The sequence below is a fragment of the Lissotriton helveticus genome, chromosome 3_1, assembly GCF_964261635.1.
Source record: "Lissotriton helveticus chromosome 3_1, aLisHel1.1, whole genome shotgun sequence".
In the NCBI taxonomy this organism is placed as follows: Eukaryota; Metazoa; Chordata; class Amphibia; order Caudata; family Salamandridae; genus Lissotriton; species Lissotriton helveticus.
The window spans coordinates 49,259,491-49,283,977 of NC_136061.1; the positions used below are offsets into that span (position 1 = coordinate 49,259,491).

The 24,487-nt window shown below is 47.3% G+C and overlaps 1 protein-coding gene across 1 annotated transcript in view; it reads left to right on the top strand.

Moving 5' to 3' along the window:
* Nucleotides 1–24,487, top strand: part of LOC144824394 (GS homeobox 1-like) — a 158,204-nt gene that overhangs the window by 114,660 nt on the left and 19,057 nt on the right. The window contains exon 2 of the mRNA XM_078683501.1: nucleotides 8,581–8,741. Coding sequence (XP_078539627.1) covers nucleotides 8,581–8,741 — 161 coding nt within the window. The remainder of the gene's footprint in view (nucleotides 1–8,580; nucleotides 8,742–24,487) is intronic.

A 24,487-nucleotide genomic window follows, 5' to 3' on the forward strand; every position in this document is an offset into this window, starting at 1 on the left:
CCAATCAAGTCAAGAGAAAGTGTGCAGAGCGCCTATAAATGGAGAAGGAATGGACGGGGCACAGACGCGCCCATCGAAGCACTAACCTTGTGAAACTGAAACAGCAACGCAACATCCAAAAACTCACCACTGCCTGACGGCAACCGCCCCGGCAGGCAACCAAAACCCTTTCACTGCCTGACGGCATAATCGCCTCTGCAGGCACCCAAAACGCAACACTATCAGAAGGTATTATATAGACAAAGACGAGACTCTTTGAGGAAACATGCTGACAATTCAGCAAACTCAATTAACCGCTACCCACGGCCCATCACTAAGCTGACCATGTGATACAACCTCAACTGTGAGAACGCGTCACACATCAATAAGGCAACCTAAACAGCGACTAAAAAATTCAAAATGAATGTGGAGTAATGAGGCTACTGCCTCGGTATCCAAAAACTCACCACTGTCAGAAGGAATCTGACAGACGAAAACAAGAGGCAGATGGGGCACAGAAGCGGGCAGCAGACGTAACCTTCAAGTTATGTGTGCACCACTGGAGGCAGTGAGAGCAGGGGCGTACCCCCCCTCCCACCCACTGTGTGTACTGCCCACATCGAGCCAGGCCAATAGATGAGACGGATACAAAGGGATCACTCTGTGCCCTATTTATCTGAAACTCGATAGGTGAGCAGCAAAGGGCACTCCCTGCTTCTTGGAATAACACTTTTACATGTCCGATGTCCAACACAAAAGTCTCACTACTTAATATTGAGAGTTTATAGGTATTGAATTTATTGTGAGACTGGTCAGGCCTCGGCTCAAGTGTATCCTCGTTGCATGTTTTCTTTATGAACTTCGACCGTCAATGTAAAGCCTTTGCTGCTCGTTTTTTCTGTTATCTGTTTTGTCTTTTCTGCTCACTCATTTTGCTGCCCTTTTGTTTGCCTTTTCTGTTTGTTTCTTCCCTCTTCCTTCTGTTTTCTCAAGACCTGTCGCAGGGGTTGCTGCCACAACTGAGACCTCGCACCCCTGCCAGAGAATGGCTCTCTTCCTTTCTAGATGATAGAAGTCAGGAGGTTTGGACTCCCCCCTTTGCGGCCTCTATCCCCAGTCTGAAAGTCGGATTTCCGCAGGGCTCTATACATAGCCCCACTCTTTTCAACCTGTATATGTCCCCTCCGGCTCCAGTGGCAGAAGCATTTGGTGCTAAAATAATTTCATATGCCGATGACACTCAGCTCCTTTTTACCTGTGATAGGAGAGCGGACTACGATGGTGAGAAGATTCAAATTTTCCTCACAAAGGTGTTTAAATGGTTGCGGATTAATCAAGTAAAATATAACCCGGACAAGTCCGAAATGATCTTTTTTGGCTCCCCACCTCAGGAAGAATGGAGACGCTGGTGGCCCGAAGATATGTCTCCTCCTCTCTCTGTGCAAAAGACAGTAAAAAGTCTGGGCGTCACGATAGACGATACTCTCTCGATGAGAGCCCAAGTACAGTCAGTAGTAGGTACCCGCTTTCACCTTTTGCGTATAATGAGGACATTTCTTCCCCCTCTGCCACTTGATTGTAGGAAGACCGTGGTCCAGGCACTGGTCACTTCAAGACTGGATTATGTGAATGTCCTGTACCTGGCTATTCTGTCATTGACTTAGCCATCTTCTAGAAGCATCGTTAGACCTGGTTCCCCGCTGCAAGGGGCGTCAGTTGGGTTGATGGGGAGGCTTGTTTAGCACCGGTAAACTCTAGTTGAGTAGCTGCTTGCTTTATAAATGTCTTCATTCATTCACTCATTCAAAAGAGAGGACAGAAAAACGAGCAGAAAAGGCAAAACGGGCGGCAGAAAATTGAACAGAAAAAGGCAAAACAGAGAAAGAAATTAGCGGAAGAAGCAACAGACGGCAGCAGGTATACTGGCAACAGAGGGCAGAGGACTGTGGGTAAGCCGGACAGGAGAGCTGTCGTAGGGGGAGCTGGCACGAGGACCTGCATAAGTGAAAAGGCGGAGTAATGTTAAGAGGCTAACGGTAGGGAGGGGAAGGGAGGCAGAGACAATCACATTTCTGTAAAGAATGCATCTCATAAAGAGCCACTCTGTCCCCACCGAAGGCTGCTTCTGTCACTTGACGTTGGGGTGACACGCTAGAGTTTTATCAGTACAGGGCCCTGATTTAGAGTCCGGCGGATGCGTTACTTTGCCCCAAATATGATATCCTCCTCACCTTATTAGCCCTTAATTTAAAATGTTAACGTTTTAACTCCTGGGCCAGTCTGCTAGTAAAGTTGATGTAAACTCAATGGTCAAAGAATTAAATAAGAATGGAAAAAAAACTAGGAGAGTGTTGCTGAATACTCACTGTGAGAACTGGCGTGCGTGACTTTGAGGCGTGTGACCTACACGAGAAACACATGACCTGGAGGAGTGTGGCCTATACGATGCCACGCATGACCAGGAGGAGTGTGACCTACACAGAGTAAAGCATGACTTGAAGGAGTGTCACCTTCACGCAGCAACGGACGACCTGGAGGAGTGTAAACTACGTGCAGCAACGCACGACAAAGAGGAGTGTGACCTACATGGAGCAACGCACGACCTGGAGGAGAGTGACCTACACGCAGCAACTTACGGCCTGGAGGAGTGTAACCTACATGGAGCAAGGCATGACTTGGAGGAGTGTCACCTTCACGCAGCAACGAACGATCTGGAGGAGTGTAAACTACGTGCAGCAACGCACGACCAAGAGGAGTGTGACCTACACGGAGCAACGCATGACCTGGAGGAGTGTGACCTACATGGAGCAACGCACAACTTGGAGGAGTGTGACCTACATGGAGCAACGCACGACCTAGAGGAGTGTGACATACATGGAGCAACACACGACCTGGAGGAGTGTGACCTTCATGCAGCAACGGACGACCTGGAGGACTGTTAACTACACGCAGCAATGTACGACCAAGAGGAGTGTGACCTACACGGAGCAACGCATGACCTGGAAGAGTGTGACCTACGCAGAGCAACGCACGACCTGGAGGAGTGTGACCAACATGCAGCAATGCTCGTCCTGGATGAGTGTAACCTACATGGAGCAAGGCATGACCTGGAGGAGTGTGGCCTACACAGAGCAACGCATAACCTGGAGGAGTGTGACCTACACGCAGCAACGCACGACCAGGAGGAGTGTGACCTACACAAAGCAATGCATGACCTGGTGGAGTGTGACCTACACGTAGCAATGCACGACCTGTAGGAGTGTGACCTACACGCAGCAACGCACGACCAGGAGGAGTGTGACCTACATGGAGCAAGGCACGACCAAGAGGAGTGTGACCTACACAGAGCAACGTATGACCTGGAGGAGTGTGACCCACATGAAGCAACGCATAACCTGGAGGAGTGTGACCTACACGGAGCAACGCACGACCAGGAGGAGTGTGACCTACACGGAGCAAAGCACGACCTGGAGGAGTCTGACCTACACGTAGCAATGCATGACCTGGAGGAGTCTGACCTACATGAAGCAATGCATGACCTGGAGAAGTGTGACCTATACGATACCACGCATAACCGGGAGAAGTGTAACCTACACGGAGCAACACACGACCTGGAGGAGTGTGACCTATACGATACCACGCAAAACCGGGAGGAGTGTCACCTACACGGAGTAAAGCATGACTTGGAGGAGTGTCTTCTTCACGCAGCAACGCACGACCTGAAGGATTGTGACCTACATAGAGCAACACATGGCTTGGAGGAGTGTAACTAACATGCAGCAATGCACAACTTGGAGGAGTGTGACCTACACGTATGATCTACAGGCTGTGCGGTTTAGGGGCAAAGGGCTAAGGTTGACCATGTTTAATGTTTACAATAAAGGGGCTAGTGGAGAATACAACACATTTATACAGGAACTGGATCATAGATTGAGCCAAGAAACCACAGCGAGGAAGGGGGCTTACGCCACTACTATTCTCGTTATGGGAGACTTTAACTGCCGCCTATGCCCGGCTTTAGTTCCCATAGATGCGGAATGTTCACGTTGTCCCGTGGAGAACGGGCCACATTTTGACCACACACAAGAAGGTCTGGCCTTTAGTAAACTCTTGCATAACCATGATCTAGAGCATACCATTTGATGGCTGTGGAGAGGGACGGTAGTCTACCCCCGACATTTAAGGGTAGAGGGTGTTCCTCATTTATTGACTGTATTCTAGCATCTAGAGCTTTAAAAAACAGAATTTCCAGTGTAGGGATTGAATGGAGCCCATTTAGTGACCACAATCCCTTAGTACTAGAGCTTCTTTACTTGGCCCAGTCCAGGTGGAGACAGCCTGGTACAACCATTGAGAAGGTAACGGATCAGGCAGACAGCTGAGGTGGTCTAAATTAGACGGGGAAACCTTCTACAAAACCTTGATGGATACTGGGAAATCCGCTATCGAGGAATGCTTAGATATGTCAGTAGAAGGTTTTCCGCTACTCCTGGCATTTGGGCAAATTGCTAGCTTGATAGATGGGCTGTTAAAAACAAGGGCGCCTATGAGGAAAAACTGTCAACCAAGATGGTTGGACAGTGATTGCTCCCGTGCTCTAACGGAGCTTAAACGTAGCCTCAAAACCAGGCCTAGGGGTACCCAAAAAATAGCATTGTGTAGACAAAAATATAAGTGCGAGACCAAGAGAAGGAAACTAGTCCTACAGGGGGAAGCATGGGCAGACTTAAGAGAGGCAGCAGAAAAAGGGGACATCACCGAATTCTGGAGAATTATTAACAGACCAAGCTTTCAGGATGATAATGCCCCCGAAATTGGGACAAATATTCTGCCGGAACAGTGAGTCACTCATTTTAAGGGGCTGTACAACCACGAAGCAGGAATGATTGAAGAGGAGGCAGGGATGGTGCAGCAGGGTCAGTTAGTAGTTTTTCCATTAAAGAAATTACTGCGGGAATCAAGGGTTTGTCAAAAAATAAAGCCCCTGGCCCAGATGGGATCCCGCCTGATTTGTTCCTGAGCTGTGTGGAGCTGTGGGCCCCTATAATGACAAGAATTATAAATGCAGCTATTAGTTGTGGTTTGCCCCGTTCATGGTCAACGGTCATAATTGTCCCTATTTTTAAAAAGGGCAATAGGGACAACCCCCAGTGCTATCGACCGATTTCACTGATAGACGTGTCTGCTAAGCTTTGGGGTCGGTGCATCCTCAATCGTCTGTCTGAGTGGACCGAGGAAAATAACACCATCTCGGACACTCAGTACGGCTTTAGGATAGGGAGGTCTACTAGCGATCAATGCCTGAACCTCTATATGCTGACTGCTAAATACACCAAAGCCAGCAATGAAGCCACCTATTTGGGGTTCATGGATTTGGCAGCCGCCTTCGACCGTGTGAATAGGGATAAGCTCTGGGCTATGATGACTCTTATGGGGATTGATGTTGGCCTGATTAACATCTTCAGGGAGCTTCATAGTGACACTTCAGCAAAAGTACGGTATAACAAGGAGGGTGGGTTGACTGAATCATTCCCATGTAGGAGCGGGGTACGGCAAGGCTGTATTCTCGCCCCTTTTTTATTCTCACTCTATATAAATAATTTAGATCAGTTTTTGTTGAATTTAAAGACAGATTGTCCAAGAGTAGGGTCATGTTTCATCCCGGTTTTACTTTACGCGGATGACGCGGTCCTGCTCGCGCGTACGCCAAAGAGTCTACAGATTTTAATTGATGGATTTGTTAAATTTATGGAATCTTTAGAACTGTCCGTCAACCTGGGCAAGTCATATGTACTGTTGGCAGGCAATAAACCTTGCACCAAATCCACTTTTATGATAGGAAGCCACAAAATAGAAAGGGTTAAAACATTTTCTTACCTAGGCTTACTATTTGATGGGTCTTTAAAATTTAATTCCCTAGTGGAGGAGCCGTGTTGTAAAATGATTTCCACTAATGGTGCTATTGCAAGCTATGGGCGGAGGGTAGACAGATGGTGCCCCGAACAAGTGATGAACCTTTATGGCTCTATGTGCTGCTCCAAAGTCACTTATGGGGCAGAGGTATGGGGCTTTGCTAACATCACGCAACTCCAGCAGGAGGAAAATAAATATTTTCGATCTATTTTGAAAGTCCCACAAAGTACCCCTGCTGTTATAGCACATAGAGCATTAGGGAGGCCATACCGTGAAGATTTGGTGAAGCTTAGACCCATCCTGGCCTGGTTGAAAATTCGGACAAATCCTGAGGCGTCCTTAAGTAGGGAAATTCTAAGGGATTGCCTAGGAAGAGATAAAAGCATGAGCATTCCAAGGCTCAACTATGTAAAGGCAAGCCTAGAAACCCTTGGCTATAAGAATCTCTTTGTCGATCCGGTAGCAATCGTACCTCAGGACATAGTGATCGTAAAGAGAGCCCAGAAAACAAAACACAGAGCTGAGGTTGAAGGGTCCAAAAAAACTGTGAGTGCCCATAGTCTTATCAAAAGCACCGAGGGAATGGAGCCATACTTATACCTCATGTATAATGTCCATGATAGGTTTTTAATGTGTCGTTTTAGGCTCAATTTATTACCATATTTATTAGCGTCTCCTTCAGGGTTTTTAACTACAATTGAGCAGAAGGGATCCTGCGGCTGCGACAATAGGTCTCCGCAGGACTCCCTTAATTTTGTATTACTGTGTTCTTTTTATTCAATGCCCAGGCGAAGATTCTTGGTAGATATTCTAAAACAAGCTAAATTGAAACATGCTAAAGCTGCTATACTTTATTTACAACAAGCGATTGACCCATTGACATTACGTTGTATTATGAATTTTATTAAAGTGGCGGTCCGACTGAGGGTAACTAGAGGGGGGGATTGATTGATAAGACCTCCAATGCATCTATATTGTTAACTCTCTTTTAAAAAATAGATTGTACTACAAGCAGGGTTCTGATAATGATTTAATCGGATTTTAATTAGTTGTATATATTTGTGTTTTTATGGTGATTTTTAATCATCGAATAAAGAACTCTTGACTTGACTTGACTAATGCTGAGTGTCCAGTGCCTTGAAGGCTTGGCGTGTAAAAGCTGAGTGTCCAGTGCCTTGAAGGCTTGGCGTGTAAAAGCTTCCTGTGATAATGCTGAGTGTCCAGTGCCTTGAAGGCTTCGTGTGTAAAGGCTTCCTGTGATAATGCTGAATGTCCAGTGCTTTGAAGGCTTCCTGTATGAAAGCTTCTTGTGATAACACTGAGTGTCAAGTGCCTTAGAGGCTTCCCATGTGAAGACTTCCTGTGACAACACTGAGCATCCAGTGCTGTAACGGCTTCCTGTCATAACACTGAATGTCCAATGCCTTGAAGGCTTGGCGTGTAAAAGCTTCCTGTGATAACGCTGAGTGTCCAGTGCCTTGAAGGCTTGGCGTGTAAAAGCATCCTGTGATAATGCTGAGTGTCCAGTGCCTTGAAGGCTTGGTGTGTAAAAGCTTCCTGTGATAATGCTGAGTGTCCAGTGCCTTGAAGGCTTGGCGTGTAAAAGCTTCCTGTGATAATGCTGAGTGTCCAGTGCCTTGAAGTCTTGACGTGTAAAAGCTGAGTGTCCAGTGCCTTGAAGGCTTGGCATGTAAAAGCTGAGTGTCCAGTGCCTTGAAGGCTTGGCGTGTAAAAGCTTCCTGTGATAATGCTGAGTGTCCAGTGCCTTGAAGGCTTGGCGTGTAAAAGCTTCCTGTGATAAGGCTGAGTGTCTAGTGCCTTGAAGGCTTGGCATGTAAAAGCTGAGTGTCCAGTGCCTTGAAGGCTTGGCGTGTAAAAGCTTCCTGTGATAAGGCTGAGTGTCTAGTGCCTTGAAGGCTTGGCATGTAAAAGCTGAGTGTCCAGTGCCTTGAAGGCTTGGCGTGTAAAAGCTTCCTGTGATAATGCTGAGTGTCCAGTGCCTTGACGTGTAAAAGCTGACGTGTAAAAGCTGAGTGTCCAGTGCCTTGAAGGCTTCCTGTATGAAAGCCTCCTGTGATAACAGTGAGTGTCAAGTGCCTTAGAGGCTTCCTATGTGAAGACTTCCTGTGACAACACTGAGCATCCAGTGCTGTAACGGCTTCCTGTCATAACACTGAATGTCCAATGCCTTGAAGGCTTCCTGTCATAACACTGAATGTCCAATGCCTTGAAGGCTTGGCGTGTAAAAGCTTCCTGTGATAACACTGAGTGTCCAGTGTGGGGAAAGCTTCCTGTAAGAATAGTGAAAGCCTAGTGCTCAGTAACAGTAAAGGTGGTATATGCTGAGTGTCTCACCGTGAAGGCTGTGCTCTCTACAGTTCATGCCGTGTCTCTGATGGGCAGTAATGCTGGGAAGGAGGGCTCACTGGGGACTACAGCAAGCAGAGCAGGGGCAGTTATTTACATCCTGCTGGTTTTGGTTCTTTCTATAAAGGGGCTTCTCATGTATGAGTTACATCCGTTCTTCTGTGTTGCATGCAACTATTGAAGTCCCTGGCAGGTCACGCATCTTGTAAGGTGACTTGTTGTGCCATTTGTTTAGGGTGGAGACAACATCTGTGCAGATGCACAGGCATGAGACTCTAGCTTGGCTCCTCACCTTGGAATTGCTTTTCTTCTTCCCGACAGCCTCAGCACAGGCCGGCCTGATGGGGAAGTGCCGGCGGCCCCGCACCGCCTTCACCAGCCAACAGCTCCTGGAACTGGAGAATCAGTTCAAAGTCAACAAGTACCTGTCCCGGCCAAAGCGCTTCGAGGTGGCCACGTCGCTGATGCTGACGGAGACGCAGGTAATACTGAGGCAGGTCTCTGGGAGTCACGCTCTTATGAACAGTAATGTTGTGGTAATACTGGGGCTGGTCTCTGGGGGTCACACTCTTATAAACATCAATGTTGTGGTAATACTGGAACAGGCCTCTGGGGGTCGCACTCTTATAAACATCAATGTTGTGATAATACAGGGGGAGGCCTCTGGGGGGTCACACTCATTAACATCAATGTTGTGGTAATACTGGGGCAGGTCTCTGGGGGTCCCACTCTTAAACATCAATGTTGTTGTAATACTGGGGTCAGGCCTCTGGGGGTCACACTCCTATAAATAGAAAAGTTATGGTGGTTAAACCCTTTCCAAAAACATTTAGTAAAAATAAAAAAAAATAGAAGACAATATCCTCATGAATGCCGTATACCAGTACCCAAGAGTCTTTTCCCTAATTACAAGGTTGCTTAATTTGCTCTCTGTGCAAACAGATTAGTTGCGCTATAAATAGGACACATCTGTGAAGTAACTCATGATCACAGTATCATAACAGTTTATCTTAGCTTTCAATGTGAAAAGGGGAAATGAAAAATTACATTTTGGCATCTCTTTGGCTTGATGATTGGATTATGGATGGTGGACGTGGGAAGACAGAGCTTTGCAACACATGGGTTTAGTTCTGACAAAGGTCTGATATACCTCAATTGTGTCCTTGACTTCTTCGAGATAAGACCCAGTGCAATGTACGCTGGCCTTTGTCGGTGTAATTCATCATGGCCTCTGCTTAGTAATTCCTCATAGTCGTCACCGGTGTAATTGATAAAGTCCTAAGCTGGTGTAATTCATCATGGCCTTCTGTGGTGTAATTTGTGATGGCCTTTGGTATTGTAATTAAATTCATGACGATCCCTGCTGGTGTAATTCACAATAGTTTTACTGGTGTAATACATACTAGTCTCTGTTGGTGTAATTCACAGTCGTTTTTCTGGTGTAATACATACTAGTCTCTGTTGGTGTAATTCACAATAGTTGTTGATGGTGAAATACAGAAGAGTCACTGCTGTGTAATTCACTGTGGCTTCTGCAGGCAGAGGTACTGTTCCACCTTAACAACTTTGTACCTTACATTATTACAAGATTACAAGAAATCCATTCTCCAGGCCAAATCCGATTATTTTACGTCTAAAATTCTCCTATCTGCCAATAAGCCTAAAGACATCTTTTCTATTGTTCATGACCTGTCCGCTTCTGCAAGAGTTACTCTCAAGCCTCTTCCTTCACAAACCCTCTGCAATTCTCTTAATCAGTATTTTATTGATAAAATCTGCATAATCAATGCCAATAATTCCCTTCCTTCTCCCAATTTTCAATGTCCAGACCTTCCCCCTTACTCTTTTTCCCTGGAAATCTTCCCTCATATTTCTAGGGAAACTTTTCTTTGCTTACTTAAATCCGGTTCCCCTTCTGACAGTTGTCCTGCTCATATACTAAAAGAGTTTTTTTCGGTTTGCTTGGACCCCCCTCTTTCACTTCTCAACAACTCTCTGTCATCAGGGACGGTCCCCGATTTTTTTAAATCGGCTAAAATTATTCCCATCCTGAAGAAAGCTGGAGCTGACCCAAATTCTCCTTGTAATTTTCATCCCATCTCTTTGCTCCCTTTTTTGGGAAAAATCTTGGAGAGTCATGTGACAGCCTGCCTTAGTTCCTTCATCGAGAATACACATTTTCAAGATCCTCACCAGGCAGGCTTTCGCCCCGTGCATTCTGCTGAGTCGGCCATCCTCTCTGTGATGGATGAACTCAGATGTGGAGCCGATGCCAATTTTTTCCAGGCATTGGTCCTCTTGGACATGTCAGCGGTCGATCATACCATTCTGATCGCTCATGTCAAGGGCACCAACCTTCGGGGCCCTTCCCTGGCCTGGGTCTCCTCATTTTTGGAGAACCGTCAGCAGGCCGTCCAGTTGGACAGCTTTTCTGCTGCTGCCTGTTCTATCACTTGTGGTGTTCCCCAAGGGCCTTCTCTTTCCCCTCTTCTCTTTAACCTGTATATTCTTCCTCTTATTTCTGCTCTTCAAAAACTGGACGTCACGGTATTCAATTATGCCGATGACCTCCAACTTATTTTTAATATTTCTTCCTCTTCCTCCTCTGTTTCTAACTTTCAATCTGTTATGAGCGACTGGATGAGTGCTAACCACCTTAAGCTTAATCCTGACAAGACCGAGTTAGTGCTTACTGGGGGTATCTCCAGTCCCTGGTCACCTTCTTTTTGGCCTTCTTCCCATGGTCTGTCACCTTCCCCTTCAGCTTCTGTCAAGAGCCTTGGCATCCGAGTTAGCAGTGATCTTTCCATGCACTCTCAAGTTAGTGCGGTGGTTTCATCTTGTTTTCTCAATTTACATATTATACGTAAAATTGCTCGCTTCTTTTCCAATGCAGCATTGAAACTTATCCTGCTAGCCATGGTCGTATCTCGTCTTGACTACGGCGATGCTCTGTACATCGGTATTCCGGCTTACGAGCTCCGCCGTCTTCAATTAATTCAGAACCAGGCGGCTAGGTTAGTCTACAAATTTCCTAAACACCACCATGTCACTCCACTTTTAAAAGCGTTACACTGGTTGCCTCTTTTTGCACGCTCCCGCTTTAAACTTGGTTGCCTGGTCTTCAAAGCTCTAGCCGGCACAGCCCCAGCCTTCATCGCTGCTAAACTCAAGGCGTACGTCCCTACTCATGACCTCCGGTCTTCCTCCAAACATCTCTTATGCATTCCCCGTTGCAGAAGGAAGAAACATGGTGGCATGAGTTTTTCTTTTTTGGCCCCCTCCTTTTGGAACTCTTTACCCCTCACTATTTGTACTTCTGCTTCTTATTTGGATTTTCGTAGGGAACGGAAGACCGGGCTCTTCTTGCAAGCATTTGTTGAGTAGTCCGCCTTTCTGCCTCCCCTTACGGCTGTCCTAGCGCCAAGAAACCATTGGGTCTAAGAGCGCTCTACAAAACCCTTAACTTTAACTTTAACTTTCTGCTGGTATGTTTCACAATGGCCTCTGCTGGTGTAATTTATAATAGTGTCTGCAGGTGTAATTCACAATGGTCTCCACTGGTGTAATTCATGATTGTCTCTTGTGTAATGGAATCACACACCCAGAAGCCATTGCGAATTACGCCAGCAGAGGCCATTGTAAAATACACCAGCAGTGATTATTGGGAATTACACCAGCAGAGATCATTGTGAACTACAGCAGTAGTGGCCATTGTGAATTACACCAGTAAAGACTATTATGAAGTACACCAGCTCAGGCCATTGTGAATTACCCCAGCAAAGGATTATTTTGAATCACACTTGAAGAGACTATCGAGAATTACACCACAAGAGACTATTGTGAAATACACCAGAAGAGACTTTTGTGAATTACACCAGAAGAGACTATTGTGACTTACCCCAGCAAAGGTTTATTGTGAATTACACCAGCAGAGGCCATTGTGAATCCCACTTGCAGAGGCCATTGTGAATCCCACTAGAAGAGGCCATTGTGAATCCCACCAGCAGAGGCCATTGTGAATCCCACTACAAGAGGCCATTGTGAATCCCAACAGCAGAGGCCATTGGGAATCCCACTACAAGAGGCCATTGTGAATCCCAACAGCAGAGGCCATTGTGAATCCCACTAGAAGAGGCCATTGTGAATCCCACTTGCAGAGGCCATTGTGAATCCCACTAGAAGAGGCCATTGTGAATCCCACCAGCAGAGGCCATTGTGAATCCCACTACAAGAGGCCATTGTGAATCCCACTAGAAGAGTCCATTGTGAATCCCACCACAAGAGGCCATTGTGAATCCCAACAGCAGAGGCTATTGTGAATCCCACCACAAGAGGCCATTGTGAATCCCAACAGCAGAGGCCATTGTGAATCCCACTAGAAGAGGCCATTGTGAATCCCACTAGAAGAGGCCATTGTGAATCCCACCAGCAGAGGCCATTGTGAATCCCACTAGAAGAGGCCATTGTGAATCCCAACAGCAGAGGCCATTGTGAATCCCATTACAAGAGGCCATTGTAAATTCCAACAGCAGAGGCCATTGTGAATCCCAACAGCAGAGGCCATTGTGAATCCCACTAGGAGAGGCCATTCTGAATCCCAATACAAGAGGCCATTGTGAATCCCAACAGCAAAGGCCATTGTGAATCCCACTAGAAGAGGCCATTGTGAATCCCACTACAAGAGGCCATTGTGAATCCCAACAGCAGAGGCCATTGTGAATTCCACTAGAAGAGGCCATTGTGAATCCCACTAGAAGAGGCCATTGTGAATCCCACTACAAGAGGCCATTGTAGATCCCAACAGCAGAGGCCATTGTGAATCCCACTAGAAGAGGCCATTGTGAATCCCACCAGCAGAGGACATTGTGAATCCCACTAGAAGAGGCCATTGTGAATCCCAACAGCAGAGGCCATTGTGAATCCCACTACAAGAGGCCATTGTGAATTCCAACAGCAGAGGCCATTGTGAATCCCAACAGCAGAGGCCATTGTGAATCCCACTAGGAGAGGCCATTCTGAATCCCACTACAAGAGGCCATTGTGAATCCCAACAGAAGAGGCCATTGTGAACCCCACTAGAAGAGGCCATTGTGAATCCCAACAGCAGAGGCCATTGTGAATCTCACTACAAGAGGCCTTTGTAGATCCCAACAGCAGAGGCCATTGTGAATCCCACTAGAAGAGGCCATTGTAAATCCCAACAGCAGAGGCCATTGTGAATCCCATTAGAAGAGGCCATTGTGAATCCCAACAGAAGAGGCCATTGTGAATCCCATCAGCAGAGGCCATTGTGAATCCCACTAGAAGAGGCCATTGTGAATCCCACTACAAGAGGCCATTGTGAATCCCAACAGCAGAGGCCATTGTGAATCACATTACAAGAGGCCATTGTGAATCCCACTACAAGAAGCCATTGTGAATCCCAACGGCAGAGGCCATTGTGAATCCCACCAGCAGAGGCCATTTTGAATCCCACTAGAAGAGGCCATTGTGAATCCCAACAGCAGAGGCCATTGTGAATCCCAATAGCAGAGGCCATTGTGAATCCCTCTAGAAGAGGCCATTGTGAATCCCACTTGCAGAGGCCATTGTGAATCCCACTAGAAGAGGCCATTGTGAATCCCACCAGCAGAGGCCATTGTGAATCCCACTACAAGAGGCCATTGTGAATCCCACTAGAAGAGGCCATTGTGAATCCCACCACAAGAGGCCATTGTGAATCCCAACAGCAGAGGCCATTGTGAATCCCACCACAAGAGGCCATTGTGAATCCCAACAGCAGAGGCCATTGGGAATCCCACTACAAGAGGCCATTGTGAATCCCAACAGCAGAGGCCATTGTGAATCCCACTAGAAGAGGCCATTGTGAATCCCACTTGCAGAGGCCATTGTGAATCCCACTAGAAGAGGCCATTGTGAATCCCACCAGCAGAGGCCATTGTGAATCCCACTACAAGAGGCCATTGTGAATCCCACTAGAAGAGGCCATTGTGAATCCCACTAGAAGAGGCCATTGTGAATCCCACCAGCAGAAGCCATTGTGAATCCCACTAGAAGAGGCCATTGTGAATCCCAACAGCAGAGGCCATTGTGAATCCCATTACAAGAGGCCATTGTAAATTCCAACAGCAGAGGCCATTGTGAATCCCAACAGCAGAGGCCATTGTGAATCCCCCTAGGAGAGGCCATTCTGAATCCCAATACAAGAGGCCATTGTGAATCCCAACAGCAAAGGCCATTGTGAATCCCACTAGAAGAGGCGATTGTGAATCCCACTACAAGAGGCCATTGTGAATCCCAACAGCAGAGGCCATTGTGAATTCCACTAGAAGAGGCCATTGTGAATCCCACTAGAAGAGGCCATTGTGAATCCCACTACAAGAGGCCATTGTAGATCCCAACAGCAGAGGCCATTGTGAATCCCACTAGAAGAGGCCATTGTGAATCCCACCAGCAGAGGCCATTGTGAATCCCACTACAAGAGGCCATTGTGAATTCCAACAGCAGAGGCCATTGTGAATCCCAACAGCAGAGGCCATTGTGAATCCCACTAGGAGAGGCCATTCTGAATCCCAATACAAGAGGCCATTGTGAATCCTAACAGCAAAGGCCATTGTGAATCCCACTAGAAGAGGCCATTGTGAATCCCACTACAAGAGGCAATTGTGAATCCCAACAGAAGAGGCCATTGTGAATCCCACTAGAAGAGGCCATTGTGAATCCCAACAGCAGAGGCCATTGTGAATCTCACTACAAGAGGCCATTGTAGATCCCAACAGCAGAGGCCATTGTGAATCCCACTAGAAGAGGCCATTGTAAATCCCAACAGCAGAGGCCATTGTGAATCCCATTAGAAGAGGCCATTGTGAATCCCAACAGAAGAGGCCATTGTGAATCCCACCAGCAGAGGCCATTGTGAATCCCACTAGAAGAGGCCATTGTGAATCCCACTACAAGAGGCCATTGTGAATCCCAACAGCAGAGGCCATTGTGAATCACATTACAAGAGGCCATTGTGAATCCCACTACAAGAAGCCATTGTGAATCCCAACGGCAGAGGCCATTGTGAATCCCACCAGCAGAGGCTATTTGAATCCCACTAGAAGAGGCATTTGTGAATCCCAACAGCAGAGGCCATTGTGAATCCCAACAGCAGGGCCATTGTGAATCCCAATAGCAGAGGCCATTGTGAATCCCACTAGACGAGGCCATTGGGAATCCCACTGCAAGAGGCCATTGTGACTCCCACTAGAATAGGCCATTGTGAATACCACTACAAGAGGCCATTGTGAATCCCATTACAAGAGGCCATTGTGAATCCCACTACAAGAGGCCATTGTGAATCCCACCAGCAGAGGCCATTGTGAATCCCACTAGAAGAGGCCATTGTGAATCCCACCAGCAGAGGCCATTGTGAATCCCACTAGAAGAGGCCATTGCGAATCCCAACAACAGAGGTCATTGTGAATCCCACTACAAGAGGCCATTGTGAATTCCAACAGCAGAGGCCATTGTGAATCCCAACAGCAGAGGCCATTGTGAATCTCACTAGGAGAGGCCATTCTGAATCCCAATACAAGAGGCCATTGTGAATCCCAACAGCAGAGGCCATTGTGAATCCCACTAGAAGAGGCCATTGTGAATCCCACTACAAGAGGCCATTGTGAATCCCAAAGGCAGAGGCCATTGTGAATCCCACTAGAAGATGCCATTGTGAATCCCACTAGAAGAGGCCATTGTGAATCCCACTACAAGAGGCCATTGTAGATCCCACCAGCAGAGGCCATTGTGAATCCCACTAGAAGAGGCCATTGTGAATCCCACCAGCAGAGGCCATTGTGAATCCCACTAGAAGAGGCCATTGTGAATCCCAACAGCAGAGGCCATTGTGAATCCCACTACAAAAGGCCATTGTGAATTCCAACAGCAGAGGCCATTGTGAATCCCAACAGCAGAGGCATTGTGAATCCCACTAGGAGAGGCCATTCTGAATCCCAATACAAGAGGCCATTGTGAATCCCACCAGCAGAGGCCATTGTGAATCCCACTACAAGAGGCCATTGTGAATGCCACTACAAGAGGCCATTGTGAATCCCAACAGCAGAGGCCATTGTGAATCCCACTAGAAGAGGCCATTGTGAATCCCAACAGCAGAGGCCATTGTGAATCCCCCTACAAGAGGCCATTGTAGATCCCAACAGCAGAGGCCATTGTGAATCCCACTAGAAGAGGCCATTGTAAATCTCAACAGCAGAGGCCATTGTGAATCCCATTAGAAGAGGCCATTGTGAATCCCAACAGCAGAGGCCATTGTGAATCCCACCAGCAGAGGCCATTGTGAATCCCACTAGAAGAGGCCATTGTGAATCCCACTACAAGAGGCCATTGTGAATCCCAACAGCAGAGGCCATTTTGAATCACATTACAGGAGGCCATTGTGAATCCCACTACAAGAAGCCATTGTGAATCCCAACAGCAGAGACCATTGTGAATCCCACCAGCAGATGCCATTGTGAATCCCACTAGAAGAGGCCATTGTGAATCCCAACAGCAGAGGCCATTGTGAATCCCAACAGCAGAGGCCATTGTGAATCCCACTAGACGAGGCCATTGTGAATCCCACTACAAGAGGCCATTGTGACTCCCACTAGAAGAGGCCATTGTGAATCCCACTACAAGAGGCCATTGTGAATCCCATTACAAGAGGCCATTGTGAATCCCACTACAAGAGGCCATTGTGAATCATAACAGCAGAGGCCATTGTGAATCCCACCAGCAGAGGCCATTGTGAATCCCACTAGAGGAGGCCATTGTGAATTCCAATATCAGAGGCTATTGTGAATCCCAACAGCAGAGGCCATTGTGAAGCCCACTAGAAGAGGCCATTGTGAATCCCACTACAAGAGGCCATTGTGAATCCCAACAGCAGAGGCCATTGTGAATCCCACCAGCAGAGGCCATTGTGAATTCCACTAGAACAGGCCATTGTGAATCCCAACAGCAGAGGCCATTGTGAATCCCACTACAAGAGGCCATTGTGAATCCCAACAGCAGAGGCCATTGTGAATCCCACTAGAAGAGGCCATTGTGAATCTCACTACAAGAAGCCATTGTGAATCCCACCAGCAGAGGCCATTGTGAATCCCACCAGCAGAGGCCATTGTGAATCCCACTAGAAGAGGCCATTGTGAATCCACTACAAGAGGCCATTGTGAATCCCAACAGCAGAGGCCATTGTGAATCCCACCAGCAGAGGCCATTGTGAATCCCACTAGAAGAGGCCATTGTGAATCCCAACAGCAGAGGCCATTGTGAATCCCACTACAAGAGGCCATTGTGAATCCCAACAGCAGAGGCCATTGTGAATCCCACTAGAAGAGGTCATTGTGAATCTCACTACAAGAAGCCATTGTGAATCCCAACAGCAGAGGCCATTGTGAATCCCACCAGCAGAGGCCATTGTGAATCCCACTAGAAGAGGTCATTGTGAATCCCACTACAAGAGGTCATTGTGAATCCCAACAGCAGAGGCCATTGTGAATCCTACTAGAAGAGGCCATTGTGAATCCCATTACAAGAGGCCATTGTGAATCCCACTACAAGAGGCCATTGTGAATCCCACCAGAAGAGGCCATTGTGAATCCCACTAGAAGAGGCCATTGTGAATCCCACCAGCAGAGGCCATTGTGAATCCCACTAGAAGAGGCCATTGTGAATCCCAACAACAGAGGCCATTGTGAATCCCACTACAAGAGGCCATTGTGAATTCCAACAGCAGAGGCCATTGTGAATCCCAACAGCAGAGGCCATTGTGAATCTCACTAGGAGAGGCCATTCTGAATCCCAATACAAGAGGCAATTGTGAATCCCAATAGCAAAGGCCATTGTGAATCCCACTAGAAGTGGTCATTGTGAATCCCACTACAAGAGGCCATTGTGAATCCCAAAGGCAGAGGCCATTGTGAATCCCACTAGAAGAGGCCATTGTGAATCCCACTAGAAGAGGCCATTGTGAATCCCACTACAAGAGGCCATTGTAGATCCCACCAGCAGAGGCCATTGTGAATCCCACTAGAAGAGGCCATTTTGAATCCCACCAGCAGAGGCCATTGTGAATCCCACTAGAAGAGGCCATTGTGAATCCCAACAGCAGAGGCCATTGTGAATCCCACTACAAGACGCCATTGTGAATTCCAACAGCAGAGGCCATTGTGAATCCCAACAGCAGAGGCATTGTGAATCCCACTAGGAGAGGCCATTCTGAATCCCAATACAAGGGGACATTGTGAATCCCACCAGCAGAGGCCATTGTGAATCCCACTAGAAGAGGCCATTGTGAATCCCACTACAAGAGGCCATTGTGAATCCCAACAGCAGAGGCCATTTTGAATCCCACTACAAGAGGCCATTGTAGATCCCAACAGCAGAGGCCATTGTGAATCCCACTAGAAGAGGCCATTGTAAATCCCAACAGCAGAGGCCATTGTAAATCCCAACAGCAGAGGCCATTGTGAATCCCATTAGAAGAGGCCATTGTGAATCCCAACAGCAGAGGCCATTGTGAATCCCACCAGCAGAGGCCATTGTGAATCCCACTAGAAGAGGCCATTGTGAATCCCACTACAAGAGGCAATTGTGAATCCCAACAGCAGAGGCCATTGTGAATCACATTACAAGAGGCCATTGTGAATCCCACTACAATAAGCCATTGTGAATCCCAACAGCAGAGACCATTGTGAATACCACCAGCAGAGGCAATTGTGAATCCCACTAGAAGAGGCCATTGTGAATCCCAACAGCAGAGGCCATTGTGAATCCCAACAGCAGAGGCCATTGTGAATCCCACTAGACGAGGCCATTGTGAATCCCACTAGAAGAGGCCATTGTGACTCCCACTAGAAGAGGCCATTGTGAATCCCACTAGAAGAGGCCATTGTGAATCCCACTACAAGAGGCCATTGTGAATCCATTTACAAGAGGCCATTGTTAATCCCACTACAAGAGGCCATTGTGAATCATAACAGCAGAGGCCATTGTTAATCCCACCAGCATAGGCCATTGTGAATCCCAACATCAGAGGCCATTGTGAATCCCAACAGCAGAGGCCATTGTGAATCCCACTAGAAGAGGCCATTGTGAATCCCACTACAAGAGGCCATTGTGAATCCCACTACAAGAGGCCATTGTGAATCATAACAGCAGAGGCCATTGTTAATCCCACCAGCATAGGCCATTGTGAATCCCAACAGCAGAGGCCATTGTGAATCCCACCAGCAGAGGACATCATTGTGAATCCCACTAGAAGAGGCCATTGTGAATCCCAACAGCAGAGGCCATTGTGAATCCCACTACAAGAGGCCATTGTGAATCCCAACAGCAGAGGCCATTGTGAATCCCACCAGAAGAGGCCATTGTGAATCTCACTACAAGAAGCCATTGTGATTCCCAACAGCAGAGGCCATTGTGAATCCCACCAGCAGAGGCCATTGTGAATCCCACTAGAAGAGGCCATTGTGAATCCCACTACAAGAGGCCATTGTGAATCCCAACAGCAGAGGCCGTTGTGAATCCCACCAGCAGAGGCCATTGTGAATCCCACTAGAAGAGGCCATTGTGAATCCCAACAGCAGAGTCCATTGTGAATCCCACTACAAGAGGCCATTGTGAATCTCAACAGCAGAGGCCATTGTGAATCCCACTAGAAGAGGTCATTGTGAATCTCACTACAAGAAGCCATTGTGAATCCCAACAGCAGAGGCCATTGTGAATCCCACCAGCAGAGGCCATTGTGAATCCCACTAGAAGAGGTCATTGTGAATCCCACTACAAGAGGCCATTGTAAATCCCAACAGCAGAGGCCATTGTGAATCCCACTAGAAGAGTCCATTGTGAATCCCACTAGATGAGGTCATTGTGAATCCCACTTCAAGAGGTCATTGTGAATCCCAACAGCAGAGGCCATTGTGAATCCCACTAGAAGAGCCCATTGTGAATCCCACCAGCAGAGGCCATTGTGAATGCCACCAGCAGAGGCCATTGTGAATCCCAACAGCAGAGGCCATTGTGAATCCCACAACAAGAGGCCATTGTGAATCCCAACAGCAGAGGCCATTGTGAATCCCACTAGAAGAGGCCATTGTGAATCCCACCACAAGAGGCAATTGTGAATCCCACTAGAAGAGGCCATTGTGAATCCCACCACAAGAGGCCATTGTGAATCCCACTAGAAGAGGTCATTGTGAATCCCACTACAAGAGGTCATTGTGAATCCCAACAGCTGAGGCCATTGTGAATCCCACTAGAAGAGGCCATTGTGAATCCCACTAGAAGAGGTCATTGTGAATCCCACTACAAGAGGTCATTGTGAATCCCAACAGCAGAGGCCATTGTGAATCCCACTAGAAGAGGTCATTGTGAATCCCACCAGCAGAGGCCATTGTGAATCCCACCAGCAGAGGCCATTGTGAATCCCAACTGCAGAGGCCATTGTGAATCCTACTACAAGATGTCATTGTGAATCCCAACAGCAGAGACCAATGTGAATCCCACTAGAAGAGGCCATTGTGAATCCTACCACTAGAGGCCATTGTGAATCCCACTAGAAGAGGCCATTGTGAATCCCACTAGAAGAGGCCATTGTGAATCCCACTAGAAGAGGCCATTGTGAATCACACCAGCAGAAGCCATTGTGAATCCAATGTTCTACTGTTGTGCCATTCCCAGTTTAATTCCAGCCACAGTTTGAATCCACCCACTACAGCATACAATATGGGGAAAAGGGTCAGCTCACTTCAGCCATTGGCTATTTCACTGTGACTGACTGACTGACCTCATTCTGCTCTCCCACATGGAGCCCAACCACACACAAATTAGTTCCTTTCAGTTCCAGAGACTACAGTGGTGATGTGAGCTTTTTAAAGACCCAATAATATGTTTGCTTTAAGCCAATATCTTCATTTGTATTGAGTCCTGGAAGCCCACCCAATAATAAAGTTTTACAAAACTCAAACCAAAACAAGCCTTTGCTAATGCTGTTTTTAATGCAAATAATTTATTGCCTAAATTATGATCCCAAGTTTAAAATCTTAGGAGCAAATGACTTTGTGGCACTATAATTTGAATCAAGAGATACGCAGGGCTCCAGGTGGAATGTCCCTGCCGATATGTTTTTTGACACTGAACTGAAGGCAGATAGTTAATAACATTGGAGTGTGCACTGGACACAGTGAAAGGAATCAGAGACTCAGGGAGGCATTGACAGAGGAAGAGAAGAGTTTTAAGACAGCGTTTGGGGCGCATGTAAGAAACACACCGACACTCATCGAGTTCTCTCCTATTTTCTGAAGTGTTTTTGACTTTTTCTGCTCTTATAATCATTTCAAAATGCATTAGCTCTGCTTAAGGTCACGGGACTCTTTGGTGACTTGCAATATCCCTATAATATATGGCAGGGGGTACTTTATCGCATATAATTACTGTGTCAACTGGGCACTTTTCAGTACCTTCAGATGATTTAAAGTATATTTGTATCTATGGGTGCAGGAGACAGGTGGGTGGCTGTGTACCTGGAGCATACCTAACAATAGTCTGGCAGGTGCAGTAGCACCGGGGCCCAGGGTGAGAGGGATCTACTAGGCACCTTAAATACCTCCCTTTTTTTACCACCAAGCCAGGGGATGAGTAGGCATTTTCCTGGTTTGCATCAAGGACCGTGGCACCCTTGCAACCCCACTGTGTACCCGGTGTGTGAGGGTAGTTTGGGCGGGGCAGACTCAAGCCACCAATCACCAACTGCCAATCAGCAAATTACGTTCATACTCGGAATGGGCGAAAAATGTAAACAGAAGTGCACCAACATAAGAAAGAGAGCACATTCTTATAGAAACAACAACCATAGAGAGATTATGCGTTCCAGAAAATCAGTCAATCAGAAAAGAGGTGACTTCCATGTGTCGTGCTCCGTTGCGCTCAAAAACTGCGCGTTATTATCGGTAAAAAGGGCCGAATTGGCGGCCTGGCTCGAGGTTCAGGAAACTCAGCCATTTAAACTAAGCGCTCAGCACGTTTCCACCCCGTTTTCCTGCATGGTTTCGCCTATCACTTTCAGAAGTGGGCCGACAGCGCCACGCTGTGGTCGAATCGCGCACTTCTTCTTTTACAAAAACTTAGAGAGTCAGACTTGATGTCTGTCACGTTGTTCTTTCAAAGGCTCGAGAAGGTCAAGGGATTCGCCCAGAATCACAGGGTGTGTTGAGAGGACGCCGCGACTCCTACCCGGCGGCAGTAGGCTAATGGGGCACTTCGAGGTGGCTTAAAGGGTGTAACCAGAGAGGCATCTACCTGCAGTGGTTGTCAACTGATGGGTGTCATTGTGATGTGCAGGCTAGCTACATGGCGTAAATTAAATGTTAGACTGGAGATATATTTGCACATACTTACTGTAAAGTGTACCATTACCACGTCATCACATTTCTACATGCATGTTTGGGGGGACACGTTGTTGGGGGGTGCTCAGAGTGTTAGACTTGCACATCGGGCGGTCCAGGTGATGAGACCAACCTTCTTACAATCCAAACTCAGATTATAAAACCAAAGAAAAACCTCGGGTCCTGGACAGCCCCGTGTCAAATTATCCCCCTTGCCAAAAACCACCTCCAGCTTTGGAATGTACTCTCAAAGAGAAGGGCCGGCAATGACAACCGAGAAAACAGGCTCAATCGATTCTCAGACCGCAGTGTCCGGTTTATAAATGGTCCTTGTATTCCTGACCTCACATTCCTACACAGGCCCATGCATAAGACGTGCATATGCGCCACTGCACCAGGGCAGGAGCACTCTCTCCCGGTCTCACGCACAACACCAACATTCAACTCAAGCACGTGTTACCACAGCTAACAGCCTTCTCCCATCCAAGGGCTAGTGAATGGGGGGGGGGGGGGCGATTCACAGAACTAACTTAAGACAAAATCCTACACTTACTACTTTTGTCATTTACAGAAGTTAGGATTTTGTCTCAAGTTTGTCTTAAGACAGACTTGAGACAGACTTAAGATAAACTTAAGACAAAATCCTACCTTCTGTGAATACCAAAAGTAGTAAGTTTAGGATTTTGTCTTAAGTTAGTTCTGTGAATCGGACCCTCTGTTTTTACTCATCTGACCCTCTTGAAGGTGCTTTGGTGCCTCGACAACAGGTAGGAAGGTGCTATAGAAATACTAGCGTACAATAGGGTATAGTAAATATATATTAATTTTAAAAACCTAGCTGAGGACCTATCAGCATTTTTGACTGCTCACTTTTTTGGAGAGTTTTATATAGCTCAAACTCCACCCGAAAGTATCAGAGCGCTTTACATAGCACCAGTTGCATTACAGACCGACACCTTCATTTTTGTTAGGCACGGGGAGATTAAGTGGTGTGCCCAGAATCACGGGATATGGAGCGTTCCTGCAGAGACTCGAACACAGTTCCCCAGCTTCAAGGTCACCCGCTCTAGCCTTTAGGCCACATCCTCTCATCTTTAATACTGTTTTGTGTTTTAGCTGCACACTTAGTATTCTTTTGTGTTTGCTGGCACATTTTGTTTAATTAACAAGGAACTTACTCACTAATTACACTTTTTTTACTTACCTCCTGTGCAACTTAAAGCAGCTGAGCTCAATCTTTACTTTTCAAATGCGTGCTAAGGCGCAGGCCCGTACCAGCAAGTAGCCACAGGCTGTCCCTAGAAGCTTGTTTGTGTTGCAACAAAATGGGGGAGAGAGACACCCTCCTTCGACACCTGCGCTGACTCACGTGACATCACAGCACACACTGCCAGGGTGGCCCTATGTAACCATAGCACGTATCTCTCTCTGAGCCAATCCCGGCGCTGCTCCTGCTGTTAAAGCAGCACTAGGATTGGCTGGGCAGGTGGCCTCACTGCTTGTTAGACGGGGACCCTGAGGGTCGGCCGGATACTGAGGGAGAGATCCCCGAGGGGGACCGTCTCCGGTGATCGTACAGACAAGTTACCTCCCTCCCCACAAACAGGCACCACACCAAGTCGAGTTCAATGCTTTATATAAGGTTCTTAAGGCAAGGATATCAGCGATACAGGATATCTCGGACCCGGGGGTCCTCTCACTTCTAGTCTCTGTAGGGAAAGGGGGTAGCGGGACAGTCTTGGTACCGGATCGGTACAGGTAGTGGTAAGGGGCGAGCTCACAATCCTCGAGCTGGAGAG